The sequence below is a fragment of the Erinaceus europaeus genome, chromosome 8 (genome assembly GCF_950295315.1).
Source record: "Erinaceus europaeus chromosome 8, mEriEur2.1, whole genome shotgun sequence".
NCBI lineage: Eukaryota > Metazoa > Chordata > Mammalia > Eulipotyphla > Erinaceidae > Erinaceus > Erinaceus europaeus.
In genome coordinates, this window is record NC_080169.1 from 75880017 (window position 1) to 75902402 (window position 22386).

Below are 22386 nucleotides of genomic sequence, written 5' to 3' on the forward strand. Positions count from 1 at the left end.
TTCAAAGTCCATTGCCACTACGGGCTGGAGAGGAAGTTGCTTCTGTCTGGTGAGTGGACTGACGTCTAAGGACAGTCGTCTTCCACGGTTTCCTAGCGCGCCCCTGGAACTGGCCGAAGGGAAGAAGCGTGCTGGAAGGTAGCCACAGCGTTTATCTCTATTGCAAGTAATTAAGCTAAAGCTGGGGCCGAAACCTAGAGGGAAAGCGGAGGTTTCTGGGAGCTTCGCTCATGTTCCGACACAGCTGGAGGGAATGAGTAGTTTGCCAGCTGCTTCTGTCATCACTCGCTTAGTTGGGGTGAAGATAAACGGGAAACCCTGGGGTGTAGATAAACGGGAAAAACTTGGGAAGGAAAGTTACCGGAAGTACACAGTGGAGAGAATTAAGTAGAGCCGAAAGAGTCAGTGAAGAAAGAAGACTGAACCAGGGAAGGACAATTGGGGTGTGCACTCCCCACCATGGGATTGTGTTACTAATGCTCTCCAACTTTTCCTCTCATTTTCAGCCACGTGCTAGGCAACAACATATTTTCTTATAAACTGATAGGTTTTACGTATCGAAGTTAACGGTATTGTAGTTGTAAAGTCAAATGACCTCATATTTTGTCTTCAGTGTACACAGGTCACCAATTTTTCCCAGTTCCAAACTACGTGATTCTCAAGGTGCAATAGTAGTATTTGCCAAATACTATATGCCAAACTCTGTTCTGAATACTTTCTAATCACATTTAATATTCAAAAGAATTCCGGTGAGCAAATTTGGTCCTCTGCATCTTGCAAAAAGTTTGTCCCTAATATAACTGATTAATCTCAATTTTGGTGTGAATAGGCTTGATTGTTTTGAATGTAGTTAACACAAACTGGCAAGGGCTGTGTGCTCAAGCTAACTGGGTTTAATTATAAATAATACAAAAATTTTATTTTAATAATTTGAGTTTTATTTAACACCAAAGTTGTTGGTGGGCCCCATGACTTACACAATTCACCACTTCCAGCGCCTTTTTTTTTTTTTAAGATATTAGTTGAGAGGCAGGAGGGAGATTGAGGCAGAGAGAAAGAGAAACACCATAGCACCAAATCCACCGCTGATGAAAATTTCCAGATGCAGGAGTTCCCATGTGGTATGTGGGCTCTCCAACCCAGTAATCACACATGATGAAGTGTGTGTTCTACTGGTTATACTTTCTCCTGACCCTGAATGTTAGTTCTCTTAAGCATTGTCTTTGAAATATAATGTTTATATAAATGTTTTTTGTTTACTTCATTTTTACATTGGGAGATTTTAGAAAAACATGTTAATTCACTCAGTGAAAAGTTTTGAGCATATAGTATACATACAAGCATGAGGTTACAACCATAAGACTTCATCCCTTTTCTAAAGGAGCTGACAGGCAAAACAATAACTCATTTATAAATGAACATTTGTATCATGTGCTTTGGGCTGTATGAATTTATTTACTCCCTAAGCTTTACTGCATACTGAAATCACCAGGAGAATTTAGCTACTTAAATCCAGTGACTCGGGAGTCGGGCTGTAGCACAGCGGGTTAAGCGGGTTAAGCGCAGGTGGCACAAGGACCTGAGTAAGGATCCGTGTTAGAACCCCCGGCTCCTCTCCTACGGGGGAGTCGCTTCACAAGTGGTGAAGCAGGTCTGCAGGTGTCTATCTTTCTCTTCCCCTCTTTGTCTTTCCCTTCTCTCTCCATTTCTCTCTGTCTTATCCAACAACGACAACAATAATAACTACAACAATAAAACAACAAGGGCAACAAAAGGGAATAAATAAGTAAATAAATAAATATACATCTTACTGGTCTGGGATTAAAAGATCCCCCAAATCATTCTAAGCAACAACCCAGCTCCCTCATGCATGAAAGCCTTTTTAAGGGTCGGGTGGTAGCACAGCAGGTTAAGCACACATGGTAAAGCACAAGGGCCAGTGCAAGTACCCCCGTTCCAGCCCGGGCTCTCCACCTGCAGGGGTGTTGCTTCACAAACAGTGAAACAGGTCCACAGGCATCTATCTTTCTCTTTGTCTTCCCCTCCTCTATTTCTTTCTGTTCTGTCCAACAATAACAATAATAACAACAAGGGCAACAAAAATGGAATAAAATGGCCTGCAGGAGCAGTGGATTCGTGGTGCAGGTACAGAGCCCCAGTTCTTCTTCTAGCGTTTGCCCTTCTTCCATAGCCAGTCAACAGCGTCAGGTTGAAAGCTGTCAGGAGCTGCTTGTTGCTGGCTTTGAAAGTGACTGGGATCCATGTGGATTCAGTCCGCTAGGAAGGATCGTCAGTTTCCCCAATGAATGGGTACTCACGGGATGCACCACGAAAAGGTCGATCCAATGCATCCCAGAGCCCCAGTAATAACCCAGGAGACAAAAAAAAAAAAAAAAAAAAGTCTTTTGCATAACCTTTGTTTTGTTTGTTTGTTTAAATGCTGATGCTCCTAAGGAGCAAATCTTGCAAGATGTAAGACAGCTTCAACTGAAATTTTAAAGGTTCCAGATTCTGAATCTCTTTTTTTTTTTTTTTTGATAGGACAGAGAAATAGAGGAAGCTGAGAGAAAGACACCCGAAGACCTGCCTCACCACTTGTGAAGCAACACCCCTGTGGGTAGGGAGCCAGGGTCTGAACCAGGATCCCTGAGCAGGTCTTTGTGCTTCGTACTATGTAAATAAATCTCTTTTTTTCTGAGCACTATATCTGTAACCTGGCAATCCCATGAGCACCTCAAATTCAGTGTCACAAAACTGGCTTCTCTACCAAAATCTACTCCTCCTCCTGGTTTTATAGGTCATTTATTGAAATTGCCATTCATCCAAGTCTCTAAAAACAGTGTGCTCATCATCCTAAAATTTCTTTGTATTAATTAGCATTTGCCATCACCAAGGATTTCTACTTCGTAAATATATTCTCAATATTATTTTTATTTCTTTTTTATCATTTTATTTATTTTAATGAGAGAGCCCATTAAAATAAATAAATAAAGCACTGCTCAGCTCAGGAGTATGGTGGATGGTGTGAAGGATTGAACTTGAGACCTCAAAGCTTCAGGCAAAAGATCCATTTACATAATAACCATTATGCAATCTCCCCAACTGTGTCTTTTACTTCTAAATGTACTATTCTTAAATGTATTTGCTTTTTCTATCTTGAGGCTCAGGTTGAAAACTCATTGCACATGACTGGCAGACCTCTCCTGATATTTGCCAATATGAGACACAAATAAGGCAAGGAGTCAGGTGTGTAGACAAAGGAAAGTTTTTTTTTTTAAATATTTATTTTCCCTTTTGTTGCCCTTGCTGTTTTTTATTGTTGTTGTAGTTATTATTGTTGTTATTGATGTCATCATTGTGGATAGGACAAAGAGAAATGGAGAGAGGAGGGAAAGACAGAAAGATAGACACTTACAGACCTACTTCACCTGTGAAGCGACTCCCCTGCAGGTGGGGAGCCCGGGCCTGGAACTGGGATCTTCACGCTGATCCTTGGGCTTTGCACCACATGCGCTTAACCCGCTACACTACTGCCCGACTCTCAAAAGGAAAGTTTTAATGTGGTAGCCGGGGAGAATTTGACACCTTAGGAACCCTGGCCTGGAATCGAGAGCGCAGCCAAAGGGAGCTGAGGAGCCCTCAGTGGAAGGGGCTGGTGGGCCTTGTATAACATCTTGGCTCAGGATATTTCTGGCATGAGAAGAGTTGGTGGTCTTGATTAATTATCTATTCAGGGATATTTATGATCAGATGTGTTTGGTGAAGGCAGGAGTTAGATAAGTTTTTCTGGTCTGAGTGAGGAGTCTGCTTGATCCCAGCACATCCTCTTCAGTCTGTTTCAAGGTGATAAGTTCTTTCTGTGAGGGTAGGGGATCAGGCCTCAGCATATTTTCTTTACCTCCTCTTTCTAGATCAGAAATCTGACCATTTAATTATCCTGCTAAAATTCTGAGTTATAACTACAATACAAGGAAAGACAGTGCAGTTTGTACAATAATCTGGTACTCATGTTATTATTCACACACAAGTGAAAAGAAACATGAGGATTGCTCTACTTCTCTATGAATTTCTGGGCCAGGAAAATAGATCAGTATTAGAGCACAGGACCTAGATGCTCAAGGTCCCAGGTTCATCCCCTGGCCAGAGCTGAGCAGTGTTCCAGTCTTATTCTCTGACTCTCATAAAATAGATCTCTAAAAATAGTCCTAAATTCTCATTAAAGAAATAGATTAGTAACTCTAAATTTTATTGTTGGACTGGGGAAATAGCATGATAGTTATGTAAAAGACTTTCATACCTGAGACTCTGAGGTCCCAGGTTCAATCCTGAGCACTACCATAAGCCAGAGTTAAACAGTGCTCTTGTCTCTCCATAACTCTGTCGTTAATATATGTATAATTTTCATTGCTGAAAAATTTAAAAGTATTAAGATGTTATAGTTAGAAAATTATGATTTTGGAACCAGGATGATTGCACGTATTATAGTGAGATAGGACCCAGGTTTAATCCCCTGGTCCCCACCTGTGCCAGGGAAGCTTTGCAAGTGGTGAAGCAGTGATGCAGGTGTTGTTTTCTTTCCCTCTCTCTCTCCCCCTTCCATCCTGATTTCTTCTGTCTATCTAATAAGTGAATAAATAAGTAAATAAAATATTTTTTAAACTATTATGATTTGCACACATGAAGCACTTATTGTTTTGAGCAAAAAGTGGCAGGTCTGTGAGTGAATTATAGAGTTTAAAACTATATTGTTTGATATGCTTAAGTGGAATTTATATAGAATATAGTTGGTACAATTTATAATACTTGAAAGTATCAGTGACTAAAACAGAAACAAAATTCTGTGGCACCCTTAATATACTAGTAAGATGTCTAAATAAGTATGCTTAATGAAAAATAAGTAAAAGAAATTATTAGACTGGTGCAAAGTCATCCATTGAAAGTATCTTTTCTCCATGCAAACCTAATGTGTTTTTCAGATTTGAAATTCATGAAGAGTGACTGCATTCAAATCACAATATGTCACAAAAGAAAAAAGATCCAATAGAAATGTTTCATTCTGGGCAGATGGTAAAAATCTGTGCCCCAATGGTTCGCTATTCAAAGTAAGTGGTTAATGAGCTAAGATTTTATTGTCTTTTTATGCCCTAGCTTTGATGCAAGGCACCCTGCCACATATTAACCTCAAACACCTAACTTTGGGATCTTTATTTGGGCCTCAGTTGTAGAGTTATCATGTCCCTGACAATACCTGTGACTATGAATAAGCAACCTCTGTAGATCTATAAAAATGATAATGTTTGCGACTAGGCATTTGTTTGTCTTTTTTGAAGAGATGTCTACTCAAGTCCTTCACCCACTTATTTGTAAATTAGGACCAGCAAGAGGCTTACATGGTGAAGCACACACATTATCTTGCAGATTCTGGGTTCAAGCCCCAGACCACCAAATGGAAGCACCTGCAGAGGGAAAGTTTCATAAACTGTGCTGTAGTGTCTCCCCTTCTCTCTTTCCCTTGATATCTTTCTCTGCTTTGCACTTTATAAAACTAACTAAATAATAAAAATTAGTCTAGGGAGCATTTGGGTTGTGGAGGCATTGAGCTTCAGCAGTAAATAAACAAGTTAGATTTTTTGAGGTTTTTTTGTTGTTAAATTTTTGTTTACTATTGAGTTTTTAAAACTCTCTATGTAATCTAGATAGTACTTTTGTTTATTTTTATGACAGACAGACCAGAGAACTGTCCCCTTATATGTAGTACTGAGAATCAAGACCTTGGGGAGCCTGGGGCTCTAACCAGAATCCTTATGCTGGTCCTTGTGCTTCTTGCCACATGCGCTTAACCCGCAATGCTAAACCCGACTCCCATTATTCTGATTCTTAATATTGAACATTCTGTTATAATAGCCTTTTTTTTAAAGCCACTATAGCAGGAGATGAATAAGAAAGTACAATCTTACTACTGTCAAATGATCGTAGAAGTCCAGGTTTCCAGGGGTTGGGCAGTAGTGCACCTGGTTAAGCATACACATCACCATGCACAAGGACCTGGGTTCGAGCCCCTATTCCCCACATTGCAGGGGACAACACTTCATCGGCAGTGAATCAGGTCTCCCTCTCTATCCCCCCCCCATTTCTCTTTTTCCTATCAAATAAAATAGAAAGGAAAAAAAGATGGCTACCAGGACTGATGGATTTGCTGGCACTGAGCCCCAGCAATAACCCTGGTGGCAAAAAAAATTGGCCAGGTTGCCCTTTCAGTCAAAATGTGATATCCTGGGAGCAGGGGGCTCTTGATTACTACTATAGGAGTGAGATATCTACCTCCCTATGGGATGGATGGGTGCCCTGAAAATTGCTGGACAGTCATAAAAATACTGCCTCTTCATAAAGCATAAAGTGAAAGTACTACTATCACTGGTGGAGAAGCATGCTTCACTACTGCTGGATAGGTATGAAAATCCAACCTACCAAATATGTTCTCTGCTGGTACTGCTCAAGGGGATCTTGTTACTATCCAGCTGGGATTATAGTCAGCTTCCTTCCTATCTGGTTCTCTTTGACACTACAGTGAAGTTGTTTTTGAAGAAATTTGTTACAGCCTTGGAAAGGTGTAACTTTTGCTCAACATTTGCTTGTAGAGTTCATAGTTTTCCTCTGGTAGTTGATTGATTTGGCAGTTGATTGATCCAGTGTTAGAGAAAAGAGATTCTTAGTATTTCCAGGTTGTCAGCTTCTTCAGATCCATTTCTGGAATATTTGAGGGACCAAAAAAAGTGGGAAACTTATCATCATCATGTCACTAGCCTGTCTTCTTGTCTCACTTTTCAGATTTTTCTTTGTTTTGTATATAATATTCAGCATTTTTAGTTAATCTGAACATCAAGGGACAGGGGAAAACATCAATTCTGTCTTTCCATAGGCAAAATTTTCCTAACTGTCTAATTGAAGTTTTTATGTGACAGGTTGGCTTTTAGGACACTCGTACGAAAATATGGTTGTGACCTGTGCTATACACCAATGATAGTTGCTGCTGATTTTGTCAGATCTATAAAAGCCAGAAATAGTGAATTTACCACAAACCAAGGTATGTGAATCCCAAATGTTACTAACTTTTTAAATTTAAAAAACAAAGGAAGATTGGTTCGAGAAATGGTACAGTGGATAAAGCACTGGACTCTCAAACATGGGGTCCTGAGTTCAGTCCCTGGCAGCACATGTACCAGAGTGATGTAGTGATATCTAGTTCTTTCTCTCTCCTCCTACTTTTCTAATAAATAAATAAGTATTTTTTTTATTTCAACCGGAAACAGCACAATTTGAATATTTTATTTATTTTTCTTGAAATATTTTGGGTTTTTTTTTAATATTTCATTTATTAGAGACAGAGAGAAACCAAGGTGGAAGGGGTAGACAGGAAAAGAGAGGCACCTGCAGTACTTAATTCAACAACTGTGAAGCTTCTCCACCATAGGTGGGAACTAGGGAGCTTGAACCCAGGTCCTTGCACACTGTAAAGTGCACTCAACTGAGTGTACCACCACCCAGTCCATATTTTATATTTTTAACAAGTAGGGTTTTCAACATGCTTTTACCCCTTAGTTCGTTAAAATATAATTATTATCAATCAACAACCTTCCATATCATCCTCACCTTAATAGGTAGATTATACTTGACTGCCTCTAGTTTTGTTCCATTTGAACCTACCCTACAAACCTAAATCAGCCTTTCTAAAATTATTTTATCATAGCCCTTCCTTCCTTAAGCTTCAAAAGCTTCTCTTGCCTATAACAGTAGTTCTTAAATGTATCATTTCTCCAGACCAGCACTATCAACAAAATCTAGAAACTTGTTAAAAATAGAAATCCTGGGCCTGCGAAATATCAATAGCTCACTTGAATAGTGTGTTGCTTTGCCTTGTGTGTGACCAAAGTGTGAGCATGACCCCCACTGCATTCAGGGAAGCTTCAGTGCTGTGGTCTCTTCCACTCACTCTGTATTTCTACCTCTTTATCTAAAAAAGATGGAGGGAGGGAGGGAGTTAGAGAGAGAGAGAGAGAGAGAGAGAGAGATGGAAATTCCCCCGGGTTCTATCCCAGACCTACTGAAAAAGAAACCTGAAGTATGTAGTACAAAGCTATGTTTTAGAAAATCTTGCTGGTGATTCTGAACTCTCACAAGGTAGAGAACTACTAACATAAAGAGTAAAATTTCAGCTCCTCTGGTAATGTATGAAGTAATTCACTATTTGCCCTCTGTGTATATCTCCTGCAAATTAACCTTCTATCATCTTCTTTCCAGCACACTGACTCTGTTCTTCGAAAATGCAAAAGTATTTCAGTTTCCTAAATATGTTTGTTTTCTAGTCTATCCTCAGCCTTGCTTCTACCCCCCAGACCCCTGCCTGCCTCTGACAAATGACAGTTTGCTTCTTATTCCAGCTCTCAAAGTTTGTGGCCAAGCAGCCTTCCTGGTCCTTCTTCATTCTTGACCTTTCAAAGTCTTTAGTGAAGGCTTTCTTTTTATTTTTAATGCTTAGTCCTACTTTTTATATGTCTGTTCCACTTGATTAAGGTTTGCTGAAGGCCTATTTCTTACTGATTTTGACCCCAGCATCTAGCACTGCATTGCACTGAATGACTAGATGAAGAAATGTTTTAGAAATTAGAATTCTGTAATTCTTGAGTAACAAAAGAGAAAGCACCCTATATCCTCAGCAAACTGAAATTCTCCTATCTTATGACAATCTTGTAAACAAGATTTGAATCAGTGGAGCAAGTTGATGCCTAGAAATCTGCATTTTGACAAATAATCATTTTAGTTTAGAACAACTAAAACATACATATCCAGAATTTATAGCAGTAATCCAAAGAAGAAAAACAACTTTTTTAAAGCCTAAAGAAGTTCTTATAACACAGTTATATTAAAACTTAAACTTGTGAGCAAAGGTAGATAGCATAATGGTTATGCAAAGTGACTCTCATGCCTGAGACTCCAAAGTCACAAGTTCAGTCCCCTGCACCATCAAAAGCCAGAGCTGAGCAGTGCTCTGGTGTAAAAAAAAAACCAAAAAAAAACCAAGTTTATATACATAAGAAAGGGGGGGTGTTAGAGTTGACTCAAAGACTTCTCAAAACTAGGAAAAATGAAATGTTTATTATGTAAGAGCTAATGTTTTTGCTTCTCTTTTTTTTAAGGCAATAAAGGAAAAAGTTACACATAGAAAAATATTCAGAGTTGCCCAGTTACATGTAAGGTCCTAACACTACATGACAACACATTGGAGGACACTAGGGCAGTTCCATGGGTGGTGGAATGGTGCTACAGTGTCTCTCTTGTCTTTTGTCTCTCTAAAAGAAAGTAGAGACTAGAAAATTTGGTCTAGGACTTCATTTACCGGTATCACTCATGTGTAAAGCTTTGGTTTATTCTATGGCACTACTTATTTTAAGAACAAAAAAATGTATAGAGGATATGTAGAGAACCCACAAATACATACACTATTTGGCTGTACAATGTAGAATAAGCTGTGAGGACACAAATTTTACTCTGTACTCTTGTAAAATAGCTTTGGTGTATCTATCAAAATGTCTTATGCTTAACCATACAATGCAAGAGTACACTGTAGGGGGCCGGGCAGTAGTGCAGCGGGTTAAGCACACATGGCACAAAGCGCAAGGACCAGCATACTGATCCAGGTTCTAGCCCCTAGCTCTCCACCTGCAGGGGGATCACTTCACGGGCAGTGAAGCAGGTCTGCAGGTGTCTATCTTTCTCTCTCCCCTCTCTGTCTTCCCCTCCTCTCTCCATTTCTCTCCTATCCAACAACAATGACAGCAATAACAACAATAATAATAACTACAACATTGATGGGCAACTAAAAGGGGGGGAAGTACACTGTATAACCCTTCTATACAGTGGAAAAGAGACTAAAAAGTCCCATTTTTAAAAAAAAAAAAAAAAAAAAAACCAGGTCTAAATGTAGTTCCTATATATATATCAAGGGGGAAAAAAAGCAGTAGGCACAGTAACATGGAATGGTCGTCATGTTTACTACAGTGTTCATTACAGGTAGACATAAAATGCTTTCAAAATGTAATACACTAATTCTAACTTATAAGAAAAGAGTCTGGATAGAAGTTTTGTACTTCCTATTAAAAATTTTGCTGTTTGAATGTGTACTGAGTATAAATTGCTTTTAAGTTAAAATACTTAGTTAGTTTAACCCTATCTTGTTTGACAGATGCTTGTTAGGCTAAAAAAAAATAGCTGTTAGTTTACCCTCTGCAGATACTGAAGTTTGATATTGTATATGCATGTGTTTCTGTGAATTTTAACATGAAGGTATTCATTTTATCAGGTGATTGCCCATTGATTGTCCAGTTTGCGGCTAATGATGCAACACTTTTATCTGATGCTGCTCGAATAGTCTGCCCTTATGCAAGTGGAATAGACATTAACTGTGGTTGCCCGCAGAGGTAAAGCTCAATGAAGTTGGAAGAATTTTCAAAAAGATTAGGAAAAATCTATGTGAACATGGTAAACCATCTTTCTAGTTTTCCAAAACTTAAAGATTAGGCAAAATAGAGTTCAAATATCTAGTACTAAATTGAAATCACGAGAAAAAAGATAATATTGAGGAAAGATTATTAAAACAATATGTAGACCTTTATTACATTTTGTTTTACCTCATCACTAGTTTTTATATGTATCTGCCTTATGCTTTAGTCATAATTCGTTATGTAAGGCTCTGTTTCTAGAAATTTTTTTTTCTTTACTGCCAGACTATCTAGCTCTAAAACTATGATTCTGTGATTTGGGAGATGATTTCTTTGTTTTCTCCTAATCTACTTTATAGTAACACCTTATTATAGTTGTCTTCTGTTTTTTCCTATACCACAAATTATTTGTTTTGGTTTAGTCTAAGTAACTAGATATTGATAGAATGTACTGGGAATCGGGCAGTAGCGTCAAGCCCCCAGGTCCCCATCTGCAGAGGAGTCACTTCACAAGTGGTGAAGCAAATCTGCAGGTGTATATCTTTCTCTCCCCCTCTGTCTTCCCCTCCTCTCTCCATTTCTCTCTGTCCTATGCAACGACGACAACAATAATAACTACAACAATAAAACAAGGGCAACAATAAAGAATAAATATTTTTTAAAAGAATGTACTAAATTTGACAGTAATATTCTTACTTGCTGGCACTGTACTTATCTGTCAGTAACTTCAAATGTGTCCAGAGAATAAAATCAAGGCTTTAGGCACAGAATAATCCAAATCAGATTAGGCATATTTGTATACTCATTAGGAAAGTTAAGCTGTATGGTAGTGTTGGAATGCTTAAGCCAATTTTTTTATTATTAAGACTAATAAAACCTTGTTATGTACAATAGACATCAAATTTGGAATTTAAAATATTTTAACTAATTACAGTTAACTACAAATACTTAAAACTGTTTTTGGGTGAGTGCATTTTAATTTAATTTTCTCAGCTGCCACTGAAAATCATTTTTCTCTAAGTACTTTTGACCTGGGAACATATTTTCCTAATCTCTAAGTGATTCACTTAGAAGTGTTAGGTCTGTGAGTTTTTAAAATGTGATTCCATTCCAGATTTCTAAAGATACAAATAAATGAACTCACTGTGTTTTCAGAATTATATCTTATCTTTACTTTTTATTTATTTATTTATTTTTTTATTTTAGATAGCAAGAGAGAGGCAAAGAGAATGAATAAGAGAGACTACAGCCTAATTGAAACCCTTCTTTGAATTAGGTGGGGGCCAGCTGAAAGCTGGGATTGAACATGTCAAAGCAGTACACTATCTAAGTAAGCTATTTCACTGACCCAGAATTATCTTTTTCTTTGAATTCTTTACACTTTACCTGTGTTTGCTTTATAAAGGTGGGCAATGGCAGAAGGTTATGGAGCTTGCTTAATAAACAAGCCAGACTTAGTTCAAGATATGGTGAAACAAGTAAGAAATCAAGTGGAAGACCCTGGATTTTCAGTATCCATTAAAATAAGGTAAATATATTATTTTAATCCACTAACAAAGTAGTTCGTTACTTAAGAAATAAAGAATATGTCTGTTATCTGACAGCATGAAAGTATTTATGCCTAGTAAATTATTCATTTCAGCTAAGTGGCTCAGTAGATAGAGTACATACATGCATCATGCCCTGGATTCTATTACCTACTGCATAAGAACATCAGGGGAACTCCATGTATAGTGGAGTGGTGCTTTGATTTCCATCTTCTCTTGCATTTATGATTACATACGTGCAGAGAGAGAATAAAAGATGAACTGGGAGCCAGCTCGGCATGTCTGAGGCTCTGGGTTCATGCCACACTGCCTCATTATAAATAATTATAATCAATATATGGAATTATTGGAATATATAGAATTACAATTAATTTATGAAGACATTGAAACACAGTGTTTAGTAAGTGAATATATACTGTGATTTTATTTATAACTGAATAATTTTTTATTTTTAAGCAAATAATAAAGCTCTCTTTTTTAATTTTTATTATTATCTTTATGTATTGGATAGAGACAGCCAGAAATTGAGAGGGAAGGGGAGACAGAGAGAAAGAGACTAGAGAGACACCTGTAGCCCTGCTTCACCACTTGCAAAGCTTTCTCTCTGCAGGTGGGGACTGGGAGCTTGAATCTGGGTATAATGTATGCATTCAATCAGGTACACCACCACCCAGCCCCAAAGCTCGCCTTTATTATTAAAATTTATATGTATATATATATATTTATTTTTATTGTCCATGTTGTTTTATTGTTGCAGTTATTATTGGTGTCGTTGTTGTCAGATAGGACAGAGAAATGGAGAGAGGAGGGAAAGACGGGGAGAGAAAGATGGACACCTGCAGACCTGCTTCACCGCTTGTGAAGCGATTCCCCTGCAGGTGGGGAGCTGGGGGCTCAAACCGGGATCCTTACGCCGGTGCTTGTGTTTTGTGCCACGTGCACTTAACCCGCTGTGCTACCACCTGACTCCCAATTATTAAAATTTTTTATCCAATGAAATCTTTCCTTTTTTCATTCATTATTTAGTTTCTGCTAAGAAACATTCCTGGTACAATAAGTATAAAGTAATATTGGCACTAAATTTTACAATGAAAGAAAATTCATCAAAATTAAATTAGCCAACATTTTTTAAATAACCTGCTTGGTGAATTGAAATAGCTAAATTTACTTCCTGAACAAAACCTTACTGGTAGTGGCATGAACAGATAATAAACTATAACAAAGCTAACCAAGTAATGTATCAATTGAGATATTTTATTTAGTCTTACTATATTACTTTAATTATGTTACAGTTTGTTTGCTATAAAGAGACAGATAAAATTTTGAAATTATAGGATCCATGGTGACCTTACAAGAACTGTAGATCTTTGTCGAAAAGCTGAAGCAACAGGAGTTTCCTGGATTACGGTTCATGGAAGAACTACTGAAGAAAGACATAACCCAGTTCACTATGATGCCATTAAAATAATTAAAGAAAATATGTCTATACCTGTGATTGCTAATGGGGACATTAGGAGCTTAAAAGAAGCAGAAAATGTGTGGCATACTACTGGGGCAGATGGTAAGAAAGAAGTTCAGTTTTCTGTCTTTTAACAAAAAAGTCTAGGTGTAGAAAAGTAAAGTAAATGTGATCATTATTTTTTCTTTCATGTGAAGCCATATTTTCCTCTTGTATTAATCTAAGTTAAGCAATTTATTTTAAAAAATTAACTCATCTACTTTACAAAAAAATTATTTTAGTCATGATAAATTATTTTAGAGATTTATTCCACTAGATTGAAATAGAGACAGAGAGAGGGGAGTGAAAGCGGCCAGATAAATACTCTGGCATATGTGGTACAAGAGGTGGAACCTGGAACCTCATGCTTTGAAGCTCAAAGCTCTACCACTATGCCAACTACCTAGCTACTAGTGTGAGTAAATTAATTCAGTTGCATTTCTGTCACCATAAAATCCAGTTGAATGACCAGTTAAGAATCTTCCAGATAGTTTATTAGTAATATAAAGCACATCTAGAACAGAGCATAACACCACTTCATTATTCTTGTAAATTGTTAGCATACTGAACCCTTTATTACCTATTGGTAGGTGGAAGAATTTAAGTGAACCAGATTTGCAACCATGTGGATTTACCCTTTAAAAAAAGAAGAAGGGGGAGTAAGGTGGTAGTGCAGTGGGTTAAGCGCAGATGGTGCAAAGTGCAAGGACCATCGCAAGGATCCTGGTTCGAGCCCCTGGGGCCCCACCTGCAGGGGAGTCACCTCACAAGTGGTGAAGCAGGTCTGCAGGTGTCTATCTTTCTCTCCCCGTCTTCCTCTTCTCTCTCCATTTCTCTCTATCCTATCCAACAAGGGCAACAAAAGGGAATAAATAATTTTTTTTTTCCTCCAGGGTTATTGCTGGGCTCGGTGCCTGCACCATGAATCCACCGCTCCTGGAGGCCATTTTTTCCCCTTTTTGTTGCCCTAGTTGTTGCAGCCTCGTTGCGGTTATTGCCATTGTTGACGTTGCTTTGTTGTGGATAGGACAGAGAGAAATGGAGAGAGGAGGGGAAGACAGAGAGAGAGGGGGAGAGAAAGATAGACACCTGCAGACCTGCTTCACCGCCTGTGAAGCGACTCCCCTGCAGGTGGGGAGCCGGGGGCTCGAACCGGGATCCTTAAGCCGGTCCCTGCGCTTTGCGCCACGTGCGCTTAATCCACTGCGCCACCGCCCGACTCCCAAATAAATATTTTTAAGAAAAGAAAGGCTATAGATAAATTGTTTGATATAAAAGTATTTCAAAGATAAATAATGCCTGTATGTGTATCTAAACTTTCTTGACTGAACAAAAAGTATCAAAATAGTTGCCTAATTGACTTAAATAGAATTACATAAGGGCATTGTGTGACCTTTAATAGTACTTTATTGTGTTAATGTTCTCAGTTTGTTTTATTGAGTCTGACTTTGTCACCATGAGTTTTGCTTTTTTGTCTTGTGTTTTGAGGTAACAACAAGTGCCCTCTGTATGAGAAAATATATGTGCTTTAATTTACAGGTGTGATGGTTGCTAGAGGACTCCTAGCAAACCCAGCTATGTTTGCTGGATATGAGGAAACCCCACTGACCTGCATCTGGGACTGGATTGACATTGCTCTTGAACTTGGAACTCCTTTTATGTGTTTTCATCAACACTTAATGTACATGATGGAAAAGTTAACTTCAAGACAGGAAAAAAGAATATTTAATGCTTTATCAAGTACATCAGCAGTCTTAGATTACCTCTCAGACCATTATGAAGTTTAGCTGTACTTTCTAAGCTGTTTTAATATATGCTCATTTATACCAACAATGAAACCATTCAGGTCACATTTTGGTTTTTCCTTTAGAGCAATAGCTCCCTTCCGTGGGAGCATTTTTACAAACCATATGACCCATCCTCAGAGATTCTGATTCAGTATATACTTAGGGTGACCACCAAAATTTAGTTGTAATAAAGACTCCAGGTGGTTCAAAGATTACCATTATTGTAGCTCCAGACTTTGACAAAAACTGCTTTAAATACTATATGAATTTTCTTTTTATAATGTGAGAATTTCCCTAAAGAAATCATGTTTTTAACATTTTAAAATAAAACTTGATTTTAGTATTAAAAAAAAAACAAACATGGCTTATAGTATCCATAAGTTAACATGAAGGTTGTTTTTAATGAATATAGAGAAATGTAGTAGAACGAATTCCAAATCTGTTGAATTAAAAGGTGGTAGTGCATCTGGTTCAGTGCACATGTTACCATGAACAGTGACCTTTGTTCAAGTCTCAAGTTCCCACCTGCAGGGGAAAGCTTCATGAATGGTGAAATAGTGCTACAGTGGTCTCCCTGTCTCTACATCCCCCTCCTCAGTTTGTCTCTATCAAAAATAAATTTAAAAGGGAAGCAATAAATTCTGCACAGAATGCACTTCTGGTTTAGATTAAAAGTTCACAGTGAAGGGCTGGTAGATAGCTGCTTACTCAGTAAAACATAAACTTGACCATTTCTGAGGTCCTGGGTTCCAATCCAGCCTTGAGGCCACATGGAACCATTAAAGAACTAAAGATATCACCAAGGAAACTGGAAGCAGAGCTGTACAGTGTTATCTATATCTGGTCTGTCTCTCCCTTTCTCAGTAAACACACACGTGTGTGGTTTTTTATTCTCTAAAATGTAGACATATTCTGGAAAATCAAACCTAACTTCATAATTGAATTATACATCTCAAGTTATTTGTTTTAGACTGTATTTGAATGAACTTAATAAGATACTGTTGCAGGTTCAAGAATGGGAGCCAACCAGTGGACTCAACAAGAAGGAACTTTATTAAGGTCCACAGAAAAAGAGAAAAAGCTTGTGATCTTAAGAAATTCTGTGCACAGGGCAAAGAGACAGTACAGCTTATATAGGGGGCTGCAGGGCTAAGAGCAGAAAGCATTCTCTCAGAAGCAAGGCTACAAGGTTAAGAGGTGGGACCTATACCTATTGTTCAGGGTCTGGTTGCCTTAGTTACTATTTTGCTACTTTGATCTTTTCTTGCATAGCTGTGTCTGGGAAAGTTTAGTCTCAGGACTTAGAAGCTTCATGTCCTGTCAGGTTAAGATACACCAGAGAGAGAGAATGACTCTGTGTGTGGCTGGGGGCGGGGGGGCGGTACTTTCTCAAGGTCTCTTGTTATCTGGGGCTTCTCTCCTCCCAGTTTGGTTAGTAACTCTTTCTTTACCTTGATATTCTCTTTTTCCACTTGAATATGATGTCTTCTATGATTTAAGATTCCATGAAACTATTGAAATGCCATTTCATTTATATTTCAAGATTGTTAGATCCTTACAAGACTGAGAATTTGGATAATAATATTTGTGCCTAATGTGATGAAAATTCATTTTAGTCTCCCCAGATCTCAAGCAATTAAAATTTTGGTAGTTTATCTTGAGGTGATTTTATAGCTAAAGTAGCGTTATATTATTGTGCTGTAATATATATTATATAGCTAAAACCTTTTTTAAAGAATAGTAACAAGGTTTATCTTTTATTTAAAATCTAATTTTCATACATGTTTTTAGTGATATTTTTTTCATGCTCCCAAGGTAGTTGATAATTTTAAAATTCCATGTTTAAGTATGTTACTAGTAGAATTTTGTAGGTGTTAAAAGTACCACTGCAAGAATTATCTTAGGTTAAAATAAAACGGTTCCACAACTGTTCTTACCAGTTCCACAACTCATTACACACCTGAAAAATGTTAGGAGGCAATTATCCTTAAGGTTTTGCCCCACGTGCGCTTAACCAGCGGCGCTATCGCAGTGAGGACTCAGGCCATTATCCAAAACTGACAAATTCAAGAGTTTGGGCTTACTAAATGAACTCATTTAGTATAATATAAGCTCTGTGTTGTCATATATTTATACACATACTGCACTTTTTCAATTAACATTTTAAAGGTTTTGGGCTAGTGAAATAGCTCACTTGAATAGTGAGCTGTTTTGCCATGTGCTAAACTCAGGTTTCAGCAAGGCGTTTACCTCACCAAAGGAAGCTTCTGTGCTGTGGTCTCTCTGCTGTTTTCTATAAAATAATAATCAAGTCCTTGTTTTCATTTCATATTTTGCAGTTAACTGAATTACTCTAGTATTGAGGTATAGAGCCTTTCAAAGGAACTAGTGTGAAAAGAAAGACAAATTTTCAATATGCTTGATTTAAAAAAGTAAAAAAAAAAGTGATAAAATTAAGAAAAAGTACCAACTTAAATGTGTTTTTTATATTCTTCATTGCTTAATGCCAAAAAAATTATAATAATTGTGGGGGAAATAGAGTTTATGTTCGGATTTTGGATGTTGTCAACATTCAAGAATTTTGTTAAACCTTAAAAACAATGGCTCAAAAAGTAAACCCATAAATTTTTTGTTTTCCTTTTTCACTAGTTAATCTGCTAAAGTGTGCCTCTTCCCAATTCATGGGCCAAAACTTACAGAAAGACTGTTGTATCATGTTCTGGTGATGTCCTTGTGGTTATCTTCTTTTATTATGGTTTTTGCTCTAACATCTAAGACTGATCCATTTTAAGTTCACTAACATTAATGGTGATATGTGGTCGTGTTTTAACACTAAATGCTGCACAACCACTCTGTCCTGACCTTTCTAGTAAACATCCAAAATTCGGACAAAGAAACCATGTCTACCATCTAAAAAAGAACGAATAAGAAAGAGGTTAAGTTTTGTTTTGTTTTTTTAATTGGTGAACAGTGGTTCCCAAGACTAAGATTACAGTACCCCAAAGTTCTGCAACCCCCACCCCTCCCAACAAGAGCCACCATAGGAAATGCCACCACCCCTACACCTTCCCCCCCCCCCCCACACACACACACACGCTTCCCTCCGCTCCCAGACAGCCAAGCGCCCTCGCATAAATGTTGATTCAGCAGCCCCACACTCCTATCTAAACCACACTTATTAGACTCTCAGTCAGTGCTTTGAAGAAGTTGCACCCGGGAGCCCCCAGCTTCTGGTAGAAAAGTCTGAGTCACCCCCTCAAACTCCACCATCAATTAGCAAGCAATTAACTGCTAATCGTCATCTCAGCGCCTTGGGAGGCCTCGCCCCGGTCGGAGCCCAGTGGGGGAGGGGCGCTGCCCGCGCGCCCGCCCCGGCGCCTGTCTGACGTCCCGCACGTCAGCGTCCGCGGAGGAGCGCGGGGAGCCAGGCGGGCCGCAGGCGGGGTAAGATGCAGCGCGAGCGGGGGGCCGAGGTGCGTGGAACGCGGGGTCGCCCCGCTTCCTGCGCGGTTGGGCCTCGGGGAGCAGGCCCCGGTCCTTCCCGGCGCGTGGGTCCAGGACCTGCGGCGCGTTGGCCAAGCGAGTGGGGCTCCTGGGCGCAGGCGTTAGCGGAGACCGTGGCTTCAGGCTGCAGTCGCCCCAAAACTGGATGGAAAGCACGTCCCTGGCCCGCCTGGGAGGTGGAGTTGCGGGCCTCTGGGCCCACCTCTGACCCCATCTTTCTCCTCGGGTTAAGGGGGACGTCTCCAGTTTGGGGAGGAGCGCCCCCCCACCCCCCACCCCCACCCCCCCGAGGAAAACGTGCACCTCTTGAGGTCTTGAACTCCGTTTTCTTTGAAAGGCAGAAAGTGAAAGTGTTTTTCTATTTAGGTGTGAAGAAAGAAAAATGACACTCCAGTGGGCAGCAGTTGCAACCTTTCTTTATGCTGAAATAGGACTCATTTTACTCTTCTGTCTCCCTTTTATTCCTCCTCAGAGGTAGGCAACATCGAAAACAAAACGTTATGGTAGTAATAAATATATGATGATTAACTCCTTAATACTACTTAGTATGATATGAGGAAGTTTTCGTAAGCGTGAAGTTTTGAGTGTTGATTATATAAAAGTTACTTTTTAAGACATAAATTAATAACGACCATATGAACACATTGGTTTATAGAAAACTTTTTTATTATGTGTACATGTTAGATAACTTTTGCTCCACACACACACCCCCCCCCCCACACACACACACACACACTTTTAAAAGTTTTTCCTACCAAAACTTCTTTTGGGAGTGTGAATTACAGACACAATATAATAAAACGATAATATTTTTAATTCATGAGTTTTCATCGCCTTTTGCCGTTTGTTTCATTGCCCAGAATTAGAGTAGCAAATTAGATCAGCGTCAATAGATAAATTACGTTCATAGCACAGCAAGGAGTGTTTCATTGGGTCAACAGAATGACAGTTTAGAAACTCAAGCCAATAAAAGAGCCTTTGCTTGGGCCTTAAGTAACTAAGAAAAAGTTTCATTAGTGCTATGTGGCAATTTCGCTGCTCGTTCTGTGTGTGTGTGTGTGTGTGTGTGTGTTACACACACACACACACACACACACACACACACACACTGAAGGGGAAAATTAGCGAGTGTGCATTAAAAGTGCTAAATATGAAAACTTACCAGAACCATAGATTAGCATCTGACCCTCAGTCAAAGACCATCAAAGTTCTTTAAATATTAAATGTTTTAATTAGTGTGGACTTATGTTACTTTTTAAAAATTTCTTTATTGGGGAATTAATGTTTTACATTCAGCAGTAAATACAATCATTAGTACATGCATAACATTTCCCAATTTTCCATATAATAATACAACCCCCACTAGGTCCTCTGACATCCTTTTTGGACCTGTATTCTCCCCACCCCAAAGTATTTTACTTTGGTGCAATACACCAATTTCAGTTCAGGTTCTACTTGTGTTTTCTCTTCTGATCTTGATTTTCAACTTCTGCCTAAGAGTGAGATCATCCCATATTCATCCTTCTGTTTCTGACTTATTTCAGTTAACATGAATTTTTCAACCTCCAAGATTCTCTGAAAACTGTGAAGTCACCATTTTTTATAGCTGAGTAGTATTCCATCATATATATACCACAACTTGCTCAGACACTCATCTGTTGTTGGACACCTGGGTTGCTTCCAGGTTTTGGCTATTACAAATTGTGCTGCTAAGAACATATGTACACACAGATCATTTTGGATGCATGTGTTAGGTTCCTTAGGATATATCCCCAGGAGATGAATTATAGGATCATAGGGTAGGTCCATTTCTAGCCTTGTGAGAGTTCTCCAGACTGTTCTTCACAGAGGTTGGACCAATTGACATTCCTACCAGCAGTGTAGGAGGGTTCCTTTGACCCCCCCCAACCTCTCCAGCATTTGCTGCTGTTGCCTTTTCTGATGTATGATATTCTCACAGGATGAAGTGGTATTTCATTGTTGTCTTTATTTGCATTTCTCTGACAATCAGAGACTTGGAGCATTTTTTTTTTCATGTGTTTCTGGGCCTTTTGAATCTCTTCTGTGCTGAATATTCTGTCCATGTCCTCTCCCCATTTTTGGATGGGGTTATTTGTTTTCTTGTGGTTGAGTTTGGCAAGCTATTTATATATTTTGGTTATTAGCCTCTTGTCTGATGTATGGCATGTAAAGATTTTCTCCCATTCTGTGGGGGGTTTCTTGGTTTGGGTAGTGGTTTCTTTTGCTCTGCAGAAGCTTTTTAACTTGATGTAGTCCCATAGGTTTATGCTTGCCTTAGTCTTCTTTGTAATTGGATTAATTTCATTAAAGATATCTTTAAAATTTATGTGTGGAAAAGAGTTATGCCAATATTTTCCTCTAAGTATCTGATAGTTTGTGGTTTAACATCCAAGTCCTTGATCCACTTGGAATTTACTTTTGTATTTGGTGAAATGTAGTGGTTCAGTTTCATTCTTCTGCATGTTTCAACCCATTGTTTCCAACACCATTTGTTGAAGAGACTCTGCTTTCCCCATGTAATAGTCTGGGCCCCTTTGTCAAAGATTAGATGTCCATAGGTGTGGGGGCTCACTTCTGGGCTCTCAATTCTATTCCACTGGTCAGTGTGTCTATTCATGTTACAGTACCAAGCAGTTTTGATTACAGTAGCCCTATAAAACAATTTGAGATCTGGGAGTGTGATGCCTCCGGTTCTGTTCTTTCTTCTCAAGATTGTTTTGGCAATTCTAGGTCCTTTCTGGTTCCCAGTAAACATTTGTATCATTTGTTCTATTCTCCTAAAAAGTGTGGTAGGGATCTTGATGAGGATAGTATTAAATTTATAGATGGCTCTGGGTAGTATATTCATTTTGATGATGTTAATTCTTCTAATCCATGAACATGGAATATCTTTCCACTTCTTTGTTTCTTTTCAATTTCCTTGAGTACTGGATAATTGTATAATTTTTAGTATACAAGTATACAAGTCTTTTACTTCTTTGGTTAGGTTTATTCCTAGGTATTTTATTGTTTTTGTTGCTTTAGTAAAAGGAATTGATTTCTGGATTTCATGTTCTTCTAATTTAGTGTTTGCATAGAGGACTGCCACTGACTTTTGAATGTTAATTTTGTAGCCTGACATGTTACTGTATTGCTTGATGATTTCCAAAAGCTTCTTGCTGGATTCCTTAGGTTTTTCTATGTATACTATCATGTCATCTGCAAATAGGGAGAGTTTGACTTCTTCTCTTCCAATCTGTGTCCCTTTAATTCCTTGCTCCTGCCTGATTGCTATGGCAAGAACTTCCAACACTATGTTGAATAGTAATGGTGATAGTGGGCAGCCCTGTCTAGTACCTGATCTGAGGGGAAATGCTTCCAGTTTTTCACCATTGAGTATGATGTTGGCTGTAGGTTTGCTATATATAGACTCCAATCTCTCCTCCCTTCCGCCATTGTTTTGTTGGTGAAATAGACTGGAGGTGGTGTCTCAATTGGTAAACTGCCAGACTGTTACCAGCCACTTAATTTCTCCCTAGGCTCCTCTCTGTCCA

At 38.6% G+C, this 22386-nt stretch overlaps 2 protein-coding genes across 4 annotated transcripts in view; both read left to right on the plus strand.

The window, feature by feature from the left end:
* Positions 1–2: 2 nt before the first annotated feature.
* Positions 3–17260, plus strand: DUS4L (dihydrouridine synthase 4 like). The gene is given in 10 exon segments (XM_060196400.1): positions 3–138; positions 2542–2617; positions 3162–3246; positions 4977–5018; positions 5021–5102; positions 6963–7084; positions 10358–10475; positions 11902–12024; positions 13378–13604; positions 15081–17260. Coding segments are annotated over 7 exon segments (951 nt in total). The 5' UTR covers positions 3–138; positions 2542–2617; positions 3162–3246; positions 4977–4987; the 3' UTR covers positions 15329–17260.
* Positions 17261–18625: 1365 nt separating this feature from the next.
* The window catches only part of BCAP29 (B cell receptor associated protein 29), a 41903-nt gene continuing 38142 nt past the window's right edge, over positions 18626–22386 (plus strand). The window contains exons 1-2 of one of the 3 annotated variants that reach the window (XM_016190494.2): positions 18626–18772; positions 19199–19306. In XM_016190494.2, the coding sequence (XP_016045980.1) occupies positions 19215–19306 (92 nt within the window). In that variant the 5' untranslated portion in view covers positions 18626–18772; positions 19199–19214. Of the gene's footprint in view, positions 18802–18900; positions 19009–19198; positions 19307–22386 lie in introns of those variants that run through there. The other 2 variants (XM_016190495.2, XM_060196401.1) reach the window with 2 other exon arrangements.